At 46.7% G+C, this 22,307-nt stretch overlaps 1 protein-coding gene across 1 annotated transcript in view; it reads left to right on the top strand.

Annotated features, from left to right (window-relative positions):
* Positions 1 to 21,471, top strand: part of XKR6 (XK related 6) — a 294,560-nt gene extending 273,089 nt beyond the window's left edge. The window contains exon 3 of the mRNA XM_032855735.1: positions 18,714 to 21,471. Coding sequence (XP_032711626.1) covers positions 18,714 to 19,678 — 965 coding nt within the window. The 3' untranslated portion in view covers positions 19,679 to 21,471. The remainder of the gene's footprint in view (positions 1 to 18,713) is intronic.
* Positions 21,472 to 22,307: the final 836 nt, after the last annotated feature.

Genomic DNA, 22,307 nt, shown 5'->3' with positions numbered 1-22,307 from the left:
AGAGCATTTGGGAAATTATGCTAAGTGCACAAATTTGGGGGCCATTCTGGAAAGTGAACCAATAGGAATTGGTAGAGCTGGTGTCCACAGTGTTAGAAGGGTGAGGTGGTGGTTTCTAACTGGGTGTGTTGAGATAGAAGGAACAGGTGGGGGAACAGGTTTGGGGCATTGGATCAAGAATTAGCTCTATCACTTTTCCTTACTTCTGCATTTTTTTGACAATTCCACATGAACATAGGCAGGGGGCAGGGGGTGGGGTGGGACACTTACGCCCTCATAACCTCCAGGTCTGCCTTTTTTATTTAAGCCCACATTGAGGAGTTATCAGATACATGGGGCTCTGATGACCACTTTCTCTTGGTATCACACCACTCCCATTTGTCAGGCACCTGCTGTGGCCCAGGGGGTGTGTTGGGAACATGCTTGCGAAGACATCTGCCCTTAAGGAGTTTATGTCTGGTGCAGCAAATTTTAAATTCCGTGATAGCTGTATGTACAGAGAAGGGATCTGTAACTGCTTCTGGGGGCATGACAGAGGAGGTAGTATTTGATCTAGGTCTTGATGGAGGAATAGGAGCTTGCCTGAAAGGGAAGTTTGGGTGGCTCTTGTGGACAGGGGAACTATAAGTGCCAAGAGATGGGGAGGCCTGGGAGAGCAAGGAGCAGGCAGGGAGTGGGTGGTCATGGGTGCTGAGAACATGGGGTGTATTGTGGCAAGTGTGCGGGGCAGCAGCAATGATGAGGATGATGCTATCAATGCTGGTTAGGATTTTTGGGGAGCTCAATTATGTGCCAGAGACTAGTTCAAGAGCTTTATATGGACTCACCCATTAAGGTCCCATGGCAGCCCTATGAGTAGATACTTTTTATTATTCCCATTTCATCCCACAGATGATGAAACTGAGGTCCAGAGACTTTAAGTAACAGTATGAGGCAGCCACCAGGCTTGTAACTGATACAGCAGGATCTTTATCTGCATGGTTGGGCTCCAGTGGCTGTGTCCTAAGCAGGGATGGTTGTGTCTGAGTCTTGAAGAGACAGACTTAGGTGGGTTCTGCAGGAAGTGGTTACTGATGCAGGGAGGGAGCAGAGGCTGATATGCACTGTGGACCCATCAGCTCCAGTGTGTGTGTGTGTGTGTGTGTGTGTGTGTGTGTTTATCTTAGATGCAATTATACTGACAAGGTCAGAAGATGAGGCTTCCGCTTCTTGTCCCTGAAATCTCTGTCCAGGGATTGGATTTTTGAAAATATTCTTAGTTTTCCAGAGTATTTTGTGCAAGCCACTTCTGCTAAGCATACAGGGAGAAGCCTTGCTGTCTCACTATGGAGCTAAGCTTGGCTGACCAAGGGGTGAGGATATGGGATCCTCTTGCTCCCCTAAACACATATTAGTGATAAAGACACATAGCCTTTTAACTGGCCTTTCCTTGGGGTTAGTTTTTATTCCCACCCTGGAGACCAAGAGAGTTTGGCCAGACACAAGTGGGTTGCTTACCCGGTTAGTGAGAGATTTGGTAACCCCCATTTCCATATGGTGCAAGTGCCTTCTGTCTTCTTAGGTCGCTCTAGGAACCCTCAGAGAAAATTCCAGGCATCCCCAGATACCCTCTGAGCCAGATGTGTTCCCCTTGATCCTCTAATTCAGATAGAGGGCAAGACTGGAAGCCCCCAGATGGGACCAGAAACTCCATATGACCACAAGGGCTGAGGCTGGAACTTGAAGGTAGAGCCACCTCTGAGCACAGAACCACTCCTGCTCAGGGAGCACCCACAGGAGACATGCTTCTCCCGAGGGCAAGGGGTTCTCTCAGAGAGGATCAAAAGCAGATCTGACTTGTTCTCACAGGTGACACTCCACCATGCACAACTTTATAGGTGCCCCAGTACCCTGTGAGTGGCAGTCAGGCAGATGCTGGCAGAGGTCCACCTAAAGGCACCCCTGATGTCGAAACACTTGAATCTCACGACTTCAGTGTCCAAAGGGATTTAAAGCAATGGGGCCTTTGAACTGAAGAGGTTGACTAGGCTGTCTAACCCACCCTCCTTGTTTAACATGTGGGAAGCTGAAGCACAGAGGGGTTAGTTGCCCAAGGTCACACAGTAAGGAAGGCTCTCAGAAGAAGCTCCTCTTCCTGACGCACCAGGCCAGCGGCTGAGATGATAGAATGGCATCTACAGCCTGGAGTTCAAATACCAAGCTTCACCCAGGTAGTTCTTCCTGCCCCCCGACCTAGCCATCAGTAACCACCGTATCCAGCACCAAAGTTACATAAAACTGGCATCTTTACTAAGATGAGGAAGCATGAGAAGTATTAAACCCTGCCTTCAGACACTGAGTTCTAAGATCTAATTAGGGCTTTTGCTTTCTGTGTCTTTGGTGTCAACCTCCCTAATAGTCTTCTTTCTTAACTTCACTTGCTGGGTCCTCTTGCATCAAAGCCTCTCCAGCATCTTGCATTTTACCTTCACATTGTACTTCTTTTTCTAGCCAGAGCCCTGACAGCATCCAAGCGATTCACAAAGGCACGTTTCTCCGCTCCTTTTGAGCTAAACTGTCTGTGCTTTTGTCTTCAGCTGTCAGCCCCCAAAGCCCTTCCTCCCTTCCCTAGTGAGGACAAAGTTCATCCTGGAGGAAACTTCTTGGACATCCATCTCCTTGGTCAGCTTACCCTTCCATGTGAGGTCAAGAGAGAGCCCCCTCCCGGTCTGGGCTCTCAGGAAAAGGGAAGGCCCAGGGTCTCTTTCCAGTCCTGCTCCTATGGACATTAGCAGTCACTCTCAGTGTCTGGGACACAAAAATTAATTCCTTGATCATTTAGGATTCTGGTTAGAAGGTGAAGCTGCCATGTGAAAAATGATGGTAATCTGGTCATGTGACCCAAAGGTGACAGATCTGAGCACCAGAGCTATGAATTTCCCACTCAGTTTTCTCATTACCAAGAAGTAAAACTTGCCATTAAAACAGCCAGTCTGGGGGCATCTGGGTGGTGCAGCTGGCTGAGCATCTGACTCTTGGTTTTGGCTCAGTCATGATCTCATGGTCGTGGGATCGAGGCTCTTGTCAGGCTCCGCGCTCAGTATGGAGTCAGCTTCAGATTCTTTCTCCCCCTCCCTCTGTCCCTCCCTGCTTGAATTCATGCTCTTTCTCTCTCTTGCAAGTAAATAAAGTCTTAAAACACACACACACACACTATTGATTCATTGCATTCATTGCAGGTAATGAATCACTCGTCTAGAGTCACAGGGAGCCTCCATGCTCCCCTAGCCCTTACCAGTGGACAGAGCCCTTCTCACTAGTTCACTCCCTTGCTGAGCTAGAGTCACCCATCTCCAAGAGCTGCTCCAGGGTTCAGACCAAGTCAGTACAGAGGTCTTCCAGCCTTCGATGTCAATTTCCAGGCTGCGTATCACTTGTCTGTGGCTTAGCTGGGAGCAGGTAAAGAAAGGAAAAGATGTGCAATCCCCTGTTCCCTCCTTTCTCCTGGCCATCTGTATCTTCCTCACCTATAACCGAAAGGTAGAGAGGTGCACAGGCATGACTGCCTTCTCCGGCTGGAACACAAACTTGGCCTCTCCCATTTCCCCCATGGTGGTGGGAGTAGCCAGTGCTTTCCCCCTCTCTCCAGCTCTGTTTCCTGTGTTGTCCAGCTCTGAGGCATCACCCTCCTTCTCTCCTATGCGACAGCTACTTACATCTGCACACAGTGTTCCCTGACCAGCCAACTCCAAGGTACAGTCCTACTTCAGCTACCCATGGCTGCTTGTTCAACAGCACTTTAAAACCGTATACTTTTAAACAGAATTTGCAAGAATTTTCAGCAGAGACCTCCACTCTTCCTGTGCACGCTCCAGCTTAATCTGCACATGGTTCTGAGGCCCTGGCTGAGATGGCCCCTAACAACTGGCAAGAGGAAAGAGATGCAGGATTCTTTTCTCTATTTTTAATCATAGTAGGAATACTACATGTGAAATCCAGCCTCTTAAACTCAAATTTTCAAGTGCAAAAAAAAAAAAAAAATACAGGATGTGCATACAAAGGAGACTTCTTAAAACAGCAGGACAAATATGAGAAAGGCAAGATAAATCAATTGCATTATAATTACCACTAATGGAACAGCAATTGGCCAAACTGGAAATGTTTGTGTGTCCAATGCCCAAACACAGAGGGCCATCCAGACAAGGCTTCCTGAGCTTGCACAGGCTGTCCAGGACCATCTTGCGGGGAAATGCAAATTCAGAAGCCTGAGCAGTAACTGTAATGGGGCCCCTTGTTCACTTATTTGGTAACTATTTATTAAGCACCTACAATGTGCCAAGCAGGGTTCTATGAGCTGGGAGCAGATATAGTCATAGACAAAACAGAGAGAAGAAAGCCCTGCCCTCACAGAGCTTACAGTTCTTTCAGGGAGAGGCAAACAAGGAACAAAACAATTATCTTGTTTTCTGTGTTAACAGACGAGAGGCTCTCAGGAGAATGATGAAACTGGGAAGAGAGAGGGGAGGGGAGCAGAGCTGTGGGCAGTTTTCAGTAAGGCGGCTGGGAAAGTTTTCCTGGACAAGGTGACCTCTGAGCAAAGATGTGAGGATGGGAGGGAGCCAGCCCTGCAGATTTTGGAAGCAAGTGTGCCAAGAAGAGAGGACAGCCAAGAGCAAGGCCTTGAGCTGAGAGAATGCCTCCGGTGTCTGAGGAGTGGCAGGGAGGCTGTGATGGGTTTCTCGGCTGCTTCCGTAGCTTAGCCTGGCCTAGTGGTCTTGCTAACATTTATTTATTTAAATAGCTTTATTGAGATACAATTTACATACCATTCAATTCATCCATTTGAAATGTACAAGTCACTGGCTTTATTTTTTTTTAATATTATTTAGTTATTTATTTATTTGAGAGGCAGAAAGAGAGTGCACGTACATGAGCAGGAGGAGGGAGAAGCAGACTCCCCACTGAGCAGGAAGCCTGATGCAGGGCTTGATCCCAGGACTCTGGAATCATGACCTGAGCCGAAGGCAGATGCTTAACCGCCTGAGCCACCCAGGCACCCCAAGTCACTGGTTTAGTATATTTGCAGAGTTGTTACTATCACTACAATTCATCTGAGAACATTTTCTTTGCCCCACAAAGACACTTCGCCCCTCTTAGAGCTGCTCCCCTGTAAGGTATTCCTCCACTTCCCTGCAGAGGGCAAAGGCTGGCAGAAGAATCACTGGGTGGGGAGTCTGCTGTGCTAGAATGCCCTGTTGGATTCCGGTCAGATCCCTGCAACCTCGTCTTCTCTGGGCCTGGCTACTATGAATGAGGATAGGAAGGACCCCTGAAGACCCTTTCAGCCCTGATAGCTTATGACTCTAAGGAAAAGACGTGGGGGGGGTATCTCAGTGAAATTGGGGCAGTAGTGATCTTTAATTAGCCTTGACATTCACATTAGAGATGATCATGGGAACTTGGAGCTCTAGGAAAGACTGCAGTGAAATGATCTTCAAAAGATCTTTTCTATTCCTTAAGATTCCCAAGGAAAGAAAGTCTGAGAGCTCCATGAACAATGCCTTCCTGGGTCTCACATGTCTTACCACTGGGGAGGGGAACAGAAGGGCAGAGACCCCGGGGAAGGAAACCCTGGGAGGTGACCCCCCTCGGCTGTTCCATATCCTGTGTGGAATCGCCTTCTCTGAGGGCCTCAACTTGTTCATCTGTAAAACTTACCCCAGGGCCCCATTCGATTCTGGACCCAGCTGGAGGTGTGGGGCTGGTCAGGACATCAAGAGGAGTTCTAGGGTATGGCATTCACTTTAGGGCCAACCTGAGGTAAGGATGGGTCCAAAGCTGACCAGAGGAGAACTGAGACCTCAATGAATTCTAGACCTTCTTGGGTGTTCAGGCACCACATGCCCCAGGCTGCCTGCCAGACCCTAGAGCTAAGAAGGTTGCCGGCTGGAAAATCTGTCCCCCTGTGACAAACCTGGGGGCCCCCGTGTTCCTTTCATCCTTCAGCCTTCACCAGTGACAGCCCAGAGCTTTGAGTCCTTTTCTGCTTGTCTGCATGTTGGTGTCCTGGGACCGTCCCCTGGAAGAAAAGTTGCTGTGTCCTGTTTGGCCCTGTAGAAAGCTCCCAGTGTGGAACTCCCATGCCTGGCTTCATACACCTGCTCTGCAGCCTCTCCAACAAGGCCTTTACCTCTTTGAACCTCAGGGTTCCCATTTGTAGAGCACAGCTAATAACTCCTGCCTCAGAGGGGTTTTGTCAGGAGTAAGTGAAATGCATTTGTTCTCCATACATGGGAGGCCCTCCGACAATGGAGGCTGGTATTTCCACTGCCAGCCAAGGAAGGCACACACTGCTGCCATCCTCAGCAAGGCTCTGATGGGACGCCATTTTCCCTGGAAGGCTTTTCTCGACTAGGGCCATTGACCACTGAGAAGTTGAGCTCAGGGGCCAGGACCACTCCAGGGTCAGCCCCACGTGGGCACACAGCCACTCACCTGCTCAGCAGTCCTGCTTTTCTGCTCACCTGAGCGGCTATGGGACTAAACAGTATCTGAGACCCGCCCATGCTCCTTGCCCTTCCTGAGCTTCTGTCACAGCTCCATCTGGAAGCATGGCTAGCACAATTGAGCGGAGAGCAGTGGCCATGAGGCCAGAATGGCCACAGTCCAGTTCTAGTTAATCAAGGTCGGTCGTCTTCAGGGCCTTGGTGGCCCCAGGTAAGGGAACCCAAGACCATTTTGGCTGGCAGAATTTCTAGGGCTTTGACAACCATATCACATCCCACTCCATGGGAGACAGGATCCACTCTGACTCCCAGCCTTTTAAGAAGATTTTATGAGCTTGGGGTGCCAGGGTGGCATAGTTGGTTGAGCTTCCGATTCTTGGTTTTGGTTCAGACCATGGTCTCAGGGTCGTGAAATTGAGCCCCACATCGGGCACCGTGCTTGAGAAGTGTAGTGTCTGCTTGAGTTTCTCTCTCCCTCACCTTCTCCCCTCCCACCAATGCTCTCTCTCTTTCTCTCTCAAATAAACAAGTCTTCAAAGAGAAGATTTTATCAGCTTCTAAATGACTATAACTTTCCAAGTCCCCTCCTACACAAAGCCCGCAAGCCCTGAATCATCACATTTCTGAAGGGGCAGGAGACAGGATGAGGAGGCTGCAGTGAACTTTGCTTTTGCCTCTAGAGGTATGGTCTCATCCTATATTATTCCAAACAGGCCAGAAACAGCATCTTGACATCCCATGGCAAAACTCAAAAACTTGAAGCCTAGATTTTACTAACCCAAAACAGAGGAAAAGCAATGCCGAGAAGCTGAGCAGAGCAGTCTCTCAAAGCCATTCCCCCTCCAAGTTGAGGCTTTCTGCTCCCTCTGACTTGACTGCTAATCCATTTCACTATCAGTAATATTGAAACTTAAGATGAACTAGTGCACATGAGGCATTTTAGAATTTCTAGAGCACTTTGACCTCTGTTCGTGAGGCTCAGGATTGTTGACATGACCATCATGAAGGCACACATTTGGCACCACAAAATACTCAATGGGTATTCAGTATGTATCTATACGCTACATATATTCATTCTCTCTATATAGATGTATGGGTAGACACACACTATGTAGAGGTATATGAATATATTGTATAGTATGTATATATATCAAAGATGTGCCTGTATGTTTTATACTCATAATTCATTAAATATTCCAAATCCACATCTTTAGCCAAGGTTCACAAATAGTAAAATAAGGTCAGATCTGTTTGTACCAAGGCCTCTGTCCTTTCCAGGGCATCTCAACCTGGGTTAAAATGCTCTCACTCTGGGAGCATCAGGGTTTTGAGCCTGGTTGGCCATTTGCTCCTCAAGGAGAAGGGATTTACTGGAACTTTCCAGTGAGAGCAGATGGCCTTCTTCACTGTGTGCTCCAGGCCAGGCAGGATTCAGGCATCTGTGAGTCCTGCACCATGCCAGCTGAGTGGTTGACATTTGTTCTAGAATTTCTAAAGTTTGTCTTTCTCCACCTGGCTGTGAAGATAGTATTTTGATAGCTCTGATAGCATCTTAGAAAGAGGAGACAAGCTAACAGAGGGCTGGCTTTAGTTTTCCTCTGTTGGGTCCTTTAAATATCAGTGCTTGACCTTGAAGCTCCTCAAGGGGAGCGCTGTTACCTTACTGTGTTATCCACCATGTCCTCAGAGCAGCCGTGAGCCCCTGATGTGTGCTGCTCAGAAGAGACGCATCCTGCAGATATCAGACCCCAGAGATACTATTCCCACAGCTTCTCCTGACGTCACACTGTGTCCGCACTCCACAGGCCTCTTCAAGGATAGTCACTTCTCAGGAAGAACTCTTTAGAAAGCTTCAATCTCCAGTTATTAGACACACCCATGTTCCCGGTTTGGTTTTTGACTTACTGAAAATATTGAGGAAGTAGGAATACCCAATCACAGGGCTTCTTAACCTCATCATTAAAAGATCTGGGGCTGTGGAGTGGGGACTGTCCTGTGCATTATAGAAAGTTTAGCAACACCCTTGGCCCCTACCCACTAAACACCAGTAGCACTCACACCTGATGTTATGACATTACCTAATGTCCCCGGTGAGGGTGGGGGCAAAATCAGCCCTGTTGAGAACTTTTGCTCTGCTGTTAAATGGATGATGTTGCATGTTGTGGGCTGAATCTGGCCCCCTCTCGAGGGGTTGGTTTGCATGGGAAAGACACCCATTTCTTGCTCTTCCTTGGAGACTCAGCAGGGCGCCAGAGTCAAAGAAGGAGAATAAAAGGACATGCTTGATGCAGTAACCTCCGGCACATCCTCTTACCTCCTTGAGCCTTGGTTTTCTCATGTGTAAAATGGGTCGCCAATAGACATTTCAAGGGATTATTGTCAGGACTAAATGAAGTAACACAAGCAAAGTATGTGGTATAATGCCTGATACATAGGGAAAAATAAATGTAGTTCATCTTCATTTGTCTCTTCTACCCTCGAGGATTTCTTCCTGACGGACAAGGGCATACATGTTTGCTCCCAGGGAATTGCCCTGTCCCACATTAAGGGCTAGAGGTGGGCAGTTGTGAGGACCAATGGGGTCACTGGCCCCTTTCCCTATGGGCTCACTTGGGAATCAGATAGCTATAGGCTTTTTTAAATGAGAAAAATACACATGCATTTTTTTTTTTAACTCGTGCAATTTTGTGCATAGTTTCAGACCAAATGGCTGCCCTTGGAATGTATCTACCTCAAAAAAAAAAAAAAAAAAAAAAAAAAAAAAAAGGAAGGAAGTAAAAGTAAAAGTCTACCAAGGTGGTAGGGGAAAGGCTAAGGTAGAAAACAAAGCATGGAAAGTGGGAGGAGACATGGGGTGGGGAGAGGTGGGGGAGAGGTGTCAGTTTTTTAGTGTGGCGGTGAAGGATGCCAGCTGGGAAGCTGGTCTCTGAGTCCAGGGCTCAGTGAAGCACTTGGATATCTGAGGGAAAGGTGTTTGAGGCTTAGGAAGAGCCAGTGCTTATGCCCTGAGTTGGGAGGGAGCCTGGAGCACATCTGGGGCTGAGGGAGTACCAGGAACTGGAGGGAGGTGACAACGACTAGCACCCCAGACCCCTGGCAAGGGGCTGGGTCCTGTAGGGCCTTGCATAAAAGCCTGACACCATGAAAGGAACTTAGATCTACACCCACTGGGGAAGGGAGTTACTGAAGGGCATGAGCAGGGAACTGACAGATTACACTTGTTACTCCCAGGCAATATTATGGGGGGTCCTGAAGGCCCTTGAAAGGACCCACCATGGTGTTAACCCTGAACAAGATGACACATCAGTCAGGAGAGGCTGGCCATGCCGCGATGTGGAATACTCAAACAATTCTGGTGCCTTAAAACCAGAAATAATTCACTTCCTGCTGGTGGCATGTCTGTCACAGGTCACTGGTGAAGCAGTTTGTTCTTGGAGCATGGGAGGGCATGGCCTTCTGCCTGGAAGTGACACACGTATTTGTGCTCATGTGTCCCTGGTCAGAGCCAGTCACAGACCTCACTTGAGTTCAACAGAGCAGGAATGCATATCCTCCCATGGGAAAGGCACAGAAAATCAGTGACCGTGGGCAGCCCACCAGGTCTGGGAGGCCACACAGCAGGGCATACTGTAGCTTAGTCAGTTTGGCTGGATTGTGAATAGACTTTTGGGACAAGAGCAGATGCAGGGAAATGAGCTAGGAGGCCATTCCAGCAGCCCAGGCAAGGGAGATAGAGGAGAGATACACTTCCACACATCCTAGGTGCTCAGGGCCTTCCAGGGGTGGGTCCTCAGTTTGGCAGGCCCACAAATTTAACTTTGTCAGTGCTCACAGAGAGGATCAGAGGGCTGCCACACAGTAACCAAACTGATAAGGAATTGATATATAAATCTGAATGCTAATTCATTAATCTGTGGTTTTGGGTGAGGAGACACTCTTCCCCTAGTGTTCACGGAAGGGCTCTGAGTTTGGAAGCTAGGCAGGCCTGCATTCAAACCCTTCTTCTGTGATTTCTTAACTACTTAATAATGGAAAAGCTTGTTAGCCTGTGAGCCTTAGTCTCTCCATCTTCAAATAAGCCTGTTACTTCAGATAAATTTTCAGGGAAGAATAACTGAGTTACTTTGTGTCACGTACTCAGCCTAGAGTCTGGGCCATGGTAGCTGTTCAGTAGAGAAGAGAGATCATTATTATTGAATTTTTATTAGCGATTAGCAGATAATGATCAGCCTGGAAACAGAGCCAATAAAGAGATATTTGCAAAAACTGTGGGAAGATGACATTCTACAACACAGACTACCTGTGTAGTGGCCAAATTCTGTTCCCCTTGATCCATCTCCCTGATGTTAAAGAGCTTTTTCTTCAGGGTATGGTATGGTTTCTCAGATGTCAGCTTTCCTGAGACCTTCCAGTCTTCCCGCCCTCTGTTTATACCAGGCCACTTCAATTGCCCTTGGGTTTTTCCACATTGACTCAGCCACACACATTTGTCGGTCCCAAGGGTGCCATCCACAGATGGTGGATGCCATCTTCTGTTTGGACCCTCACTAAGGGTCAGTCAGGAAATATCAAGGGTATCTTAAGGTTATCCTATGTGGTAACCTTCTGTGGGATCACACCCTCTCCAAACATAGAAATGTGACCAAAATGAGGATGTCAAAGCTTGCAAAAGCCTGAGGGTCAAAGAAGACTGTCAGACCATCAATGATTTACTATGAGCATATTGTTAGTGAAAGTTTAAAAGGGGGATTGGTTTCTTTGTTGCTTTCACATCAAACTTACTAAGTATTATTCTGACTGATCACCAATACTGTGTTGCTTTGCCTAGAAGTATGGTGTTGGAATATGGAAGACAGCCTTATGGCTAATTTGCAATGAGGCCCACTAAATTTTTCAAGAAGGATAATAGATCCTGACAAGTGGTGTGCTGGTAAATGCTTACAACCAGCTCTTAGCAGAATTGGGGGCCCCCTGATTTGTTAAAGTAGAAATTTGTAAATATTTCCACCACACCTATTTCAAGCCCCCAACTTGACATTGGCTAGCCCACAAAATTCTTGTAAATTTCACAGTTGGATCTCACAAGTCAGGATAAGCTGGCTCAGGCACATCAATCATGGATGAGGAGTGAGGTAATCCCAGGTTCTGTTGTTAGCTCTCTTGCTTACTACCCGTGTAACTTTGGCCAAATTACTCAACATCTTTGGGCCTGGCTCATAGGTGGCATCCGTGATGCTAGTTTCCTTCTCCTCATTGCCTGAATGGGAAAGTAACTTTGTACCAGGTGCTCCCTTGTTGTGTCTCCTGGGTGGAGGTGAGGACAGGAGACAGGCAGGAATCTTTCAAGAACTGTGCACACAGCTGCTATGTCTTCTTCCTGGGAGCATTTCCAAGAAGAGACTGAGATTTTTAAAAAATTTTGGAAGATAGGGGAAGTCGGATGGGGGAAAGTGAAGAACCACCCAGATACCAGGAGCTCAATGTGAGGAAAATACACAAGGATGATTTGAAGAATAGATGGTTGAGTTCCCCTAATATTAGCTTTAGGGAAGAGGTGAGAGTTGAAAGAGGGAGATGTTGACCTTGACATGCATGTAGACAAATAGCCAACTGAGCATGTTTCTTGGCTTGGGGAATCTCTACGGATACCATACCATACAAATTAGGTGAGTATGTAATTTCAGAACGTGGCTACGGCCACATTGAAGTCTTTCAACTTCAGGTTCAGTTTCCTTACCTGAAAAATGGGGATAACAGCCCAGCAAAGAGAGGATGGCATAACTAGGGCAGTAGCTAATGGTCAAGTATGAAGAAGAACAAAGTGGATCTGGATGCCAAATGTCACACAGTGTCAGGAGAGACAGGCCATCTACACTGTACACGAAGGAATTGGTTGAGGACTTCAAAGAGAGCTCTCCATGGGGGCTGGATTCAGGAGTAAAGGGGAGGCAGGGGAGTTAAGGGAGCAAGGAGATTACCCTTGAGAAGTTTGGAGGAGAAGAGACAAAAGGAGATGGAATCTCACTAGCGGAAGGTGTGGGGGTCCAGGGACGATCTAGTCTTTGTAAGACCAGAAGAACTTGACTGTGGTTATATGCTGATGTGAGGGAGCCACTGGAGAGGGAGCTGGGAGTCTGCACAGCTGACTCTTCCTACCCTGCTCCACCTTGTGCTCAGTGCCCCATCGAATCCCTCATCCAAGTGTTTTTCCAACATGTGATTTAGTGGTGGTACTAAGACCTTGTGATAGAAAGGTGGGGGACAGCAGCTGGTAACAGAGCTGGGCGTGCACATACCACTCCGCAGAACAAGGTCCTGCTGTTAACCTCATCTCATGGCCATCTCTAGATACCCCTGGGGGTTCTCAGGGTACTCCTCAAACCCACATGTTGTGTTCTCCCCATGAGATACTGTAGTGTCTGGTTTCTCCTTCAGCTTCCCTTTCTGCTGGTGTGTTGGAGCTCCCACTTGCTGGCTCCTTGGTGCAGCCCTGCCGTGGTCATGGCCCTGCTTTGGGCTTGTCATATCTCAGCTTCCCTACCTCACCCTGGTGACTGTACCCTGACCCCTCCCACTGCATTGTATCTTCCCTTCCTATTCTTTCATTTCATCTCCCCCTTGCCCTCCAATTTTAGAGTCCTGTCCTTCCCCAGACACCATGTTACTATGCTTCTCAAACAATGGGATATCCACACTCACATTTTTTTGTTTTGTTCCCCAACTGGCAACAGTTCAGCTGAGAGTGATCCTTGGATATTGCACTGGCACCACCAAATTTCCTGATGGCTACCGCTCCTCGGTAAGGGGTGTCCAACTGCAGATTGTGGCCCCTCATGCTCTGTTACATTAGTCATAGATATGGCCATTCCATTTCTAGAAATCTTAAACCCTGGGTCCAGCGATCAGAACCTGAGGGCCCCTCTCCTGAGCTTTTCTCAAAGGGAGTGACCGACCCCCGAGGAGTCTCCAGCTGGAGACTCCAGCATCTTCCCAGCTGGTGAGGCTGGGCTCAGTGGGCCAGCTGCAAGCCCCGCCTCCTGGTCTGCACCAGGAAAAGTGAGCAAGCCATGAAGGTCACTGCCCAGAACTTGTCACAGCTGAACGTGAAGTGTTTAACAATTTCCAGTCTGATCTTTGGAATATAGAAAGCGATTGAGCCATAGTAGGAGCAAATCGTAAATGCTCCCAGGCCTGTCTGAGAATCTCACAGGGGGCCACAAGTCCTCTTCCGAAGCCAGTTCCCCTGGGCTTGGGTCTTGGCCAGGATAATGCATTGACTTTTGGGTTGATCTCAGACATGACAGAAATCTTCCGAGTGAGCCACAGTAGTGAGGGAAAACCTTGCCTTCTTCCCTCTAGAATGGAATACACTGCAGGCCTTTGAAGATTAATGACTTGACAGAGGCAAACGATCTCAGTTAATTCTACTGGAGTCACCTCTTTCCTTGTGGCTTGAATGCTACTCTCCTGAGGAAGGTGGACTAGAATGCAAATTTGGTTTGTAGCTCCAAAATCAAGGGCTTCTCTCAGATACCCAGTCCCCTCAGCAAAAGATCCAAATCCTCCATATTCAAAATGCCTCGACTTTCTTTCCTCTCCCCTCACCTGGCCTCTTCTAAGGCCATGTCTAGGGGGCCCATTAGTATAGCAGTTGCTTTCAGGGTCCCTGGAGTCAGACTCTGAGTTTGAATCCTGACTCTACTTCCTGATGGACATATGATTTCTGAAAAATATCTGAAGTTTCTTCTTCTAAAAAATGGGAATTAGAGCACTGTACTAGTTTGCTAGGGCTGCTGTGATGAAGTAGCACAGACTGCGTGGCTAAAAAAACAGACCTTTATTTCCTTGCTGTTATGGAGGCTGGAAGTCTAGGATCAAGGTGGAGGCAGGATTGACTTCTCTGGAGACCCCTCTCGTTGGCTTGCAGATGACTGCCTTCTCCTGTGTCCTCACGTGGTCTTTCCTCTTTGTGAGTGCATCCCTGGTATCTCTGTGTATCCAAATCCCCTTTTCTTATAAGAGCAAGGTCAGATTGGATTAGGGCCCTCTCTAATTATGTCATTTAACTTAATCACCCTTTTAAAGACCCTTTTTCCAAATAAAGTCCCATTCTGAGGCCCTAGGGACTATAGCTTCAACATATGAACTTTTTTGGTGGGAAGAATGACACAGTTCAGCCCATAGTAATTACCTACATCACAAGGTTCTCCTAAATAAGATAATGCATATACATGCTCAGTGAATCATGCGGTGTTCTCTGGGACAGTCAACTACTCTGTAGGGAACACATTCATCTGGGGCACACCCTCCCCTGCCCCAGTTGAGCCCCCAATTAGCTGGCTGCCCTGAAGCACCTTCTGCTGACAGTCCTTCGAGGACAAGATGCACTTACAGTCCTGTGGTGGGGGAGGCCACAGGTTTTGTCCAGGGAAATGATGCAAAGGTGGCAAATCATGGGACATTTGATCCATTGACCAAGCATAACAAGTGTGCCAATGTCATAGGTGGGATCCAGACAAGTTTCCTGGAGGCGAGTTGAAAACAAATGTATCATCTAATGCCCGGTACCACTGGTTCTTGAGCCCCCGGAGGGCAAGTGTTACCCTCTGTTGAACATCCAGTGAGAAACCCAACTCCCAAAATGGGATCTAAAGTGGGCCTGGTATTTTGGTCTCCACTGTAGGATGTACTCAGCCCTTCAGCAGCACTAACTCTGGACCCCCTAAAATGTGTCTACAACTTTGCATAGAACAGGGAATTCTTTGGTGAATGTGGTGAATTAGAATTAGCCCCCTCCAGGCATTCCTCCCTCCCCATAGGATCATCTCTGTTGATGCTGCTGGCAGAGTGAGTGGAGCAGGTTTAACATGGCATGATGTCCCCACTCATATTCCTTCCTGTCCCTGCTCACCCTGCCCTGGCTCTGAGAAGAGGCTCCAGACAAACGCACTTTTTCCAGTCCTGGACAGGGCCTCTGCCCTGGTCACCTTGTACACAGGGCACATGTAAAAACTTTCCCCTTTCCCTTTCTGCTCTAACTTGGAGCATTTGCACAGTGCCAAGGATGTGGCCTGGCATTCAAGGCCCTCAGGGACCAACAGCTTGGTGTTAGAACAAACATATGCAATTAGAGAAGGCTGATGGCCTTCATCACAAATGACCTCAGGAAAGGGGCTACCTGGTGGGTCTCTGGAGAGCAGAGCTGACCAAGTGACAGGGTGCAGAAAGAGTGGAGAGCCTGGACCAGCGTGATCCAGATGGCAGAGAGCTGTACCGTGGACCTAATTGACAGCTGTACTGTCAGTGGTCCTCAGGGTAACCTTGGGCAAGGAACCCAAGCCCTTGTACTTCTGCAACCTGTTGAATGAGTGGGTTGAAGGGGGTGGTCCATGAAGCTTCCTGTGGATTGACTGTTTGGTGATATACAATATATCAAGTTGGGAACAGACAGGCAGAGAAGTAAGAGTGGGGCTGGGCATCAGCTGGCCAGCTGGCCAAGCACTCAGATCTATCTTCCATGTGACTCTGTCCCAAGCCCTCCTTGTAATTCACATTAATGTCTTATGATGCTTAGGGGACATTCATGCTGAACTCTAGAGAGCAATTCTGGAAGCATTAACCAAGAACCAAGGCAGTGTATAGGTCTGCTCCGAGGGAAGCAGTTTCTGTAACACTTCATGAAGGGTGAGGCAGGAGCAGAACACAGGCCCTCAAAAACCACAGCAACAGATCTGGACATGCCACAGGTAACCCAGAAGATGGAATAATGATGAAAAATTGTACCTGGTGTGATTGCTGGAGATGAATTCCTGCTTATTTGTATTTGATATGGAGAGGGCGAATATCACAACACACAGAATATCACGGCCAGCACAGTGAAGGCTGAGAGGCTGTCCCGCTTCTGTCCGCCAAGTCTGTTCAAAAGCACACTCAGAATAAGCCTGAATTAGACCATGCTCTGGCAAAAGCTAAGCTGCTTTTTCTTACTTTATGAGCTTGGCACTCGTGTTTTTTTCTTAGAACCAGGGAAGTAATACATTTTGATTTATTAGAAGGAACAAAAAAATCACGCCTTCTTCCCATTAATCTTCTGTAGAACTCCCATCTGATTATTAAAGGTCAGTGGTACCACCAAGATTATTAACATCAAGAAATGAGTTCACCAGGAGAGGGCTGATGTCACAGAGACATTCAAGAGGAGCTTTCCTATGGTAAAGGAAAGGATCAGCAAAAAGCCTGGCACAGACTACCAAGAGGATGGCACATTCCCTGCCCTCTGGAAACCCACAGCCTAAATCACATGACTCCCAAGAAGACCTGTTCCCCTCCCTTTCCACCCCACCCCCAGCCAACACAAACTCAGGAGGCTCTGAAAGGTTAGGATGACCATTGTGATGTGGTTGCAGAGCATGCACAGCCTCAGCAGGTGCTGGTGGAAATGCCTTGTGTGTACAAGGGACAGGGAAGGATACATCAAGTACCATGTTCATAACTTTCCAGAAAGGTGATAGGAAATGTATTAGATGTTCTCAAGATTGGCTTCTATGGAAGAATTGGGATGGTTTCTCCCCTATTTATTGTCAACTGTGGTTGCCATTATTTACAAAAGCCATACGTATTCATTGTAATAGTTAACAGTCTGGAGGTTTTTCTATGCTCACACCAACATAATGGTTTTTATTATTGCACTCTATCATTTTGCAAGCTGTAAACCTGAGTGTCTCTGTGAGATGTTGGGAGTATATGAGTGAGGTCGATGAGGAAAGTGAATGCAGGGAGAGTGTAAAATGACAGGGGAACTTTGACTCTCCCCTGGGGCTTGGAAGGGAGAGGGAGGATGAGCAGGTTCCCAGGGAAAGACAAATCCAAGGCTACAGGGCTGGAGCAGCTGAATGAGTCTCTTGATGAGCAAGCTCCTGGACCTTTGAGCTGAGAGACGTTGATGATGTAACTTTGACTTCAGCCTGGAAGAACGTTGTGGGGAATTGGGCTGTAGTGCAAGGGAGGGAACCCAGTAAGGAGATGGGTACCAAAGGAACAATATTCAGGACTCCAACTGAATTTAGTTGTGTTTAGTTCTGAAATGTGGAGAGAAAGGCAAAACAAAAGAGCCTTTGGATGGATGGAGAACATACGTGGGAGTGTCAAAGGGTGATGGGGAATCTTGCTTTAGAGGGGGTCATATGGTAACACTTGCCTAATAACTGGTTTCTTGTAGGTGGATTTGGAGAAACTCCGGTAACTATTTATTGTGTTGAGTTTGATTGAGTTACAGAAATTCAATAGGCAGCATAGGCAACATTATAAATAAAATTGCTCTATAGCAATTGAAGTATGATTTGGGATCAGACACATTCACTTGCCTGCTGGGGAGAAATGCAGGGAATGATGAGCAGAGGAGGGTGAGCAGAAAAGGCATTCTCAAAGCATGAACAACAGTGCTGTTGAGTCAGGACAGAGATGAGACAAGGACGGGCTTCCCATGTCAAAGCCTCAGAGAACTTTGAGCAGAATGGTGGGTTGGAGAAAGCAACAAAAATTGGACAAGAATGAGAGAGACAAGAGTGAGTGAGAAAGGCAACCACCGAAACAGTCAGAATACCCCAGGACCCTTGGTCAGGGTGTTCATAGTCAGGGAATGGAGAAGCTAAATGCAAAAGCCTCGGTTCAGAGCCATGGGTGAGCTGATGAAAAAGTAATAGAGACTCCAATGCTTTCCCAGAGGCGGATAGTGGTAGAACTTGGGGCAGTGAGCAAACTATTGGGCTTCACCATTGGTTATCCCTTCTGTGGGCTCTTCTGAGAGCACAGGCTGCTGGTAACAGGGCCACCAACCCTGGCCACACACACGTGTGTAACAAGGATCCCCACAAGCTCGTGTTTCCTTAAAACTGAACACGTGCCTGCTGGCCCGCAGCCACTGCAGTGAATCATCATGGTGTCCCCAGTTCTCGGCTCCCTTGGCGAAGCACATCAGCCTCTGCCTTAGTCTTGAGTAGTAGGTCCCCAGGAATTCTGGACTGGGTTGTGAAATGTAAAATGAGACCTCCAAAGTTGTCAGCTTAGGGAACAGCTGTGACGTTGAAATCCCATTCCTGATTGTGTGTTTCTTTCTTCCTCCTCCTTTAGACTGCTGTGTGTGTGGGCGTCTCCTCGGCTGGCAGCCCCACCGTGCCCAGCGCTTGATGTCCAAGGTTTTGACTGTGTGGGTTTGTGTCTTTCCGGCAGGTGTCTCCTCTGCGACTTCCCTGATGTCCCTGGCTTGGGTGCTAGCCTCCTATCACAAGCTGCTGCGGGACTCCAGGGACGACAAGAAGAGTATGAGCTACAGAGGGGCCCTCATCCACCTCTTCTGGCGCCTCTTCACCATCTCATCCAGAGTTATCTCTTTTGCCCTCTTTGCTTCCATATTCCAGCTCTACTTCGGGATCTTCGTGGTGGTTCACTGGTGCGCCATGGCCTTCTGGATCATCCATGGCGGAACAGACTTCTGCATGTCCAAGTGGGAGGAGATCCTCTTCAACATGGTGGTAGGGATTGTGTACATTTTCTGCTGGTTTAACGTCAAGGAAGGGCGGACTCGATATCGAATGTTTGCATATTACACGATAGTCTTGACCGAGAATGCTGCCTTGACGTTCCTTTGGTATTTTTACAGAAACCCGGAGACCACTGACTCCTATGCGGTGCCAGCACTGTGTTGTGTCTTTATTAGCTTTGTGGCTGGGATCGCATCGATGCTCTTATATTATGGTGTGCTGCATCCCATGGGGCCGCGAGCTAAGATTTTTGCCAGCTCCTGTTGTGCCGAGCTGCTCTGGGGCATCCCTTTGCCCCCCGATGTTGAGCCCATGGCACCTCAGACCCCTGGGTACCGGGGGACCCAGGTCACGCCTACCAGAGCCGTAACGGAACAACAGGAGGATCTCACGGCTGACACTTGCTTGCCCGTTTTCCAAGTGAGACCCATGGGGCCCCCTACCCCGTCGGGGCGTCCTTACCACCCAGAAGGGCCCCTCATTAAGATTGACATGCCAAGAAAGAGATATCCAGCTTGGGATGCTCATTTTGTAGACAGGAGGTTGAGAAGGACTATTAACATTCTGCAGTATGTCACTCCCACCGCAGTAGGCATTCGGTATCGAGACGGACCGCTCCTTTATGAGTTGCTACAGTATGAGTCTTCACTCTAAGAGCATCTTGACCCAAGTTGAGAAGGGGACCTTAAGTTTGGTTTGTGGTAAACACCGCTCACAAGAAATATAACCCTCCCTTCCCCCAAAACACAAAACCACCACCACCACCACCACCATCACAACCACCAATGCTACAAAAAAAAAAAAAAAAGAAAAGAATAAGTCACAACCCCTTCAGATAAGCTTTCTTTCCAGTCGCTGTATGTATACAAAGATATTCTCTATGTTTTGTAAGTAAAAACAAAAAGAAAACTTTTCTTTTGTTTTTTACACATAAGAAACAGTATTGAAAAAAAATCCCACACTATGGTTCATAGGGTGGAGAAGGAGGAGTTGTCTCCACTCCAAAAGAAAAAAAAAGTTTTATACCTTACACCAAGTGTAGATCATTTATGGGATTGGTGCTGATTGAAAGATAAAAACAAAACAAAACAAAACAAAAAACACAAACAAACAAACAAAACCTTCAACTGCCTTATGCCCTTAGGTGCTGAGTTTCATTAAGTACTGTCATGTTTCCTCATGCAAAACTCTCTGGTGACTTTTGCACCAGGAGAGGGAAAATTAAACAATCAGATGAAACAAATCTAGAATCAAAATGAAAACCAACCAACAAAAAAACCCGCAAAGCAATCATTCTTCCTATCCAATTATTTGTATCGAACAAAACAAATTTACCAAAAGCAAAGGCATAGAAAACCCTCCTCCTCTTTGGTTTCTCTCCCTGTTCCCTGTCCTTGCCCCTAACTTATCAGCGCCTTCTAGGAGCCAAAAGGCTGGCTGTTTGAAACTCAGATGGCTGGAAAAGGTACTTGAAGGCTGACTATGTGCCATTTTAGCATTCACCTGCTAAGAATCACATTCGTTTCCTGGGATAAAGCAAAACAGGACAAAACAAAAATCTACCCCAATAATTCTATAAGAATGGGAAATTCTAATGCAAAGTAAAGGAAATTTCCATTTTTGTAATCAAAGAACATCAGTAATAATAAAACTCAGCATAGTAGCAAAAAGAATAAGACATCAATTTAAAGGCACAATACTTAAATCAGTGACCGGCAAAAATGATTCGTTCTGTCATTTTAAGGCCGTGAAAGATATACAATTATCACCTATGATATTGTGTAAGGCCTCTTTTGTTTCCATTTGGTGGGAAGCCTTAAATTGATCTGGAAAGAATTCTTCATTTTTTCATTTGTGCTTTTTAAAAATATTAACAAAAGAGGAAAATTAGAATATAAAAAAAAAGTCAAATTGTAATAACTGACCCATTTCAAAGACTGTTTGGTGCTTCTGTCTTTCACCATTGTGGTTGGCTGAACGTCATTCAGCTCACTTGGTGCATCTGGGTTGAGTGGGAAATTTTGTGTGTGTAGTGAGTGTGTGTGTGCGTGTGCATATATGTGTGTGTGTGTGTGTGCCCATAGCACACGTATATATGTGTGTATGTGTCTGCTGTAAGGTCTTGCCAGAAATGTAGAAAACAGATATAAGACAGACTCTGGGTATGGCTGAGGTGGAGTATAAGGGTGCTGGGGAGCAGACAGTGGGGAGGAGGGGGTGGTGCTTGAATATCAACCCCTGTCTGGATGGCGAGACTCATACCAGCAGCATACTCTGGGTCTTCGAGGCCACGTCATTTGGGTGAAGATTTGATTCAATTATTTATTTCCACATTGTACCAAGTTGAATTTCTGGAGGTGTTGCAAGTGTGTTCAACCATTTTTAAATATTATTTTTCAAAGCATTACTCCTATAAGGAATATTCTGTTCTCTAGGGCATCTTTTCGATCCCATTGTATCTCTACTTGGGCACAAAAAAAAGGAAAAGAAAAAAAATCACAAAAAGAAAAAAAATCTCCACAAAAAGATATATATATATATATATATAGATATATATATATATATAGATATATATATATATACACATACACACACAGATATATATATATATACATACACACACACATATATATACACACATGTGTGTGTGTGTATATATGTATATGTATATATACACACACACACTATTTTTCAGTAAATACTGTTTGTCTTTGTTGTGTGGAGCTGCGATTTTTTTTTAATTCCAGATATAACTGTTTAGGGTGCAAGACCTCATATTGAACTACTCTCAAGAGAAGTTCAAAAACTGAGGATTTTTTTTATGTTTATGGGGTTTTTTTAAAAATTATTATTCAAAGAGGCTTTTCTTTCCCACCCCCCTTATTATTTATCTAAATCTGTTTAAAAAAAAAAAAAGAAAAGAAAAAAGAAAAAAAGAACAAATTTTCAATTTCATTTCAGTTGTAAACTGGATGATCCTTTTATTTTTTTGTTCCAATTCCTTTGATTTCTTTATTATTACTAAACTTTGCAGTGCTGTCCTGTTGTCCTCCCTGACTCGGTTGTCCCCTCAGGTCCTCCCTGGCGGAAAGGAGGAAGGGAGGAGAGGTGCAGAGAGCCTGTGGCCCTCGTGCCCACCCATGTAGGAAGCATGATGCCCAGAGCACACCTCGGCCTTGGCAAAGACCACCCATGCGGGACTGTCTCCGCCCAGCCCGGGACAGGCCCGTGGGCCACTCAATGGTTAATTGGGAATTCCGATCCAGTCAGCGGTGCTTTTCCC

This window comes from Lontra canadensis, unplaced genomic scaffold (genome assembly GCF_010015895.1).
Source record: "Lontra canadensis isolate GAN:19392208 unplaced genomic scaffold, GSC_riverotter_1.0 scaffold10, whole genome shotgun sequence".
In the NCBI taxonomy this organism is placed as follows: Eukaryota; Metazoa; Chordata; class Mammalia; order Carnivora; family Mustelidae; genus Lontra; species Lontra canadensis.
Note: the sequence above shows the minus strand (reverse complement) of the source record. Positions and strands in the feature narration are given on the sequence as shown.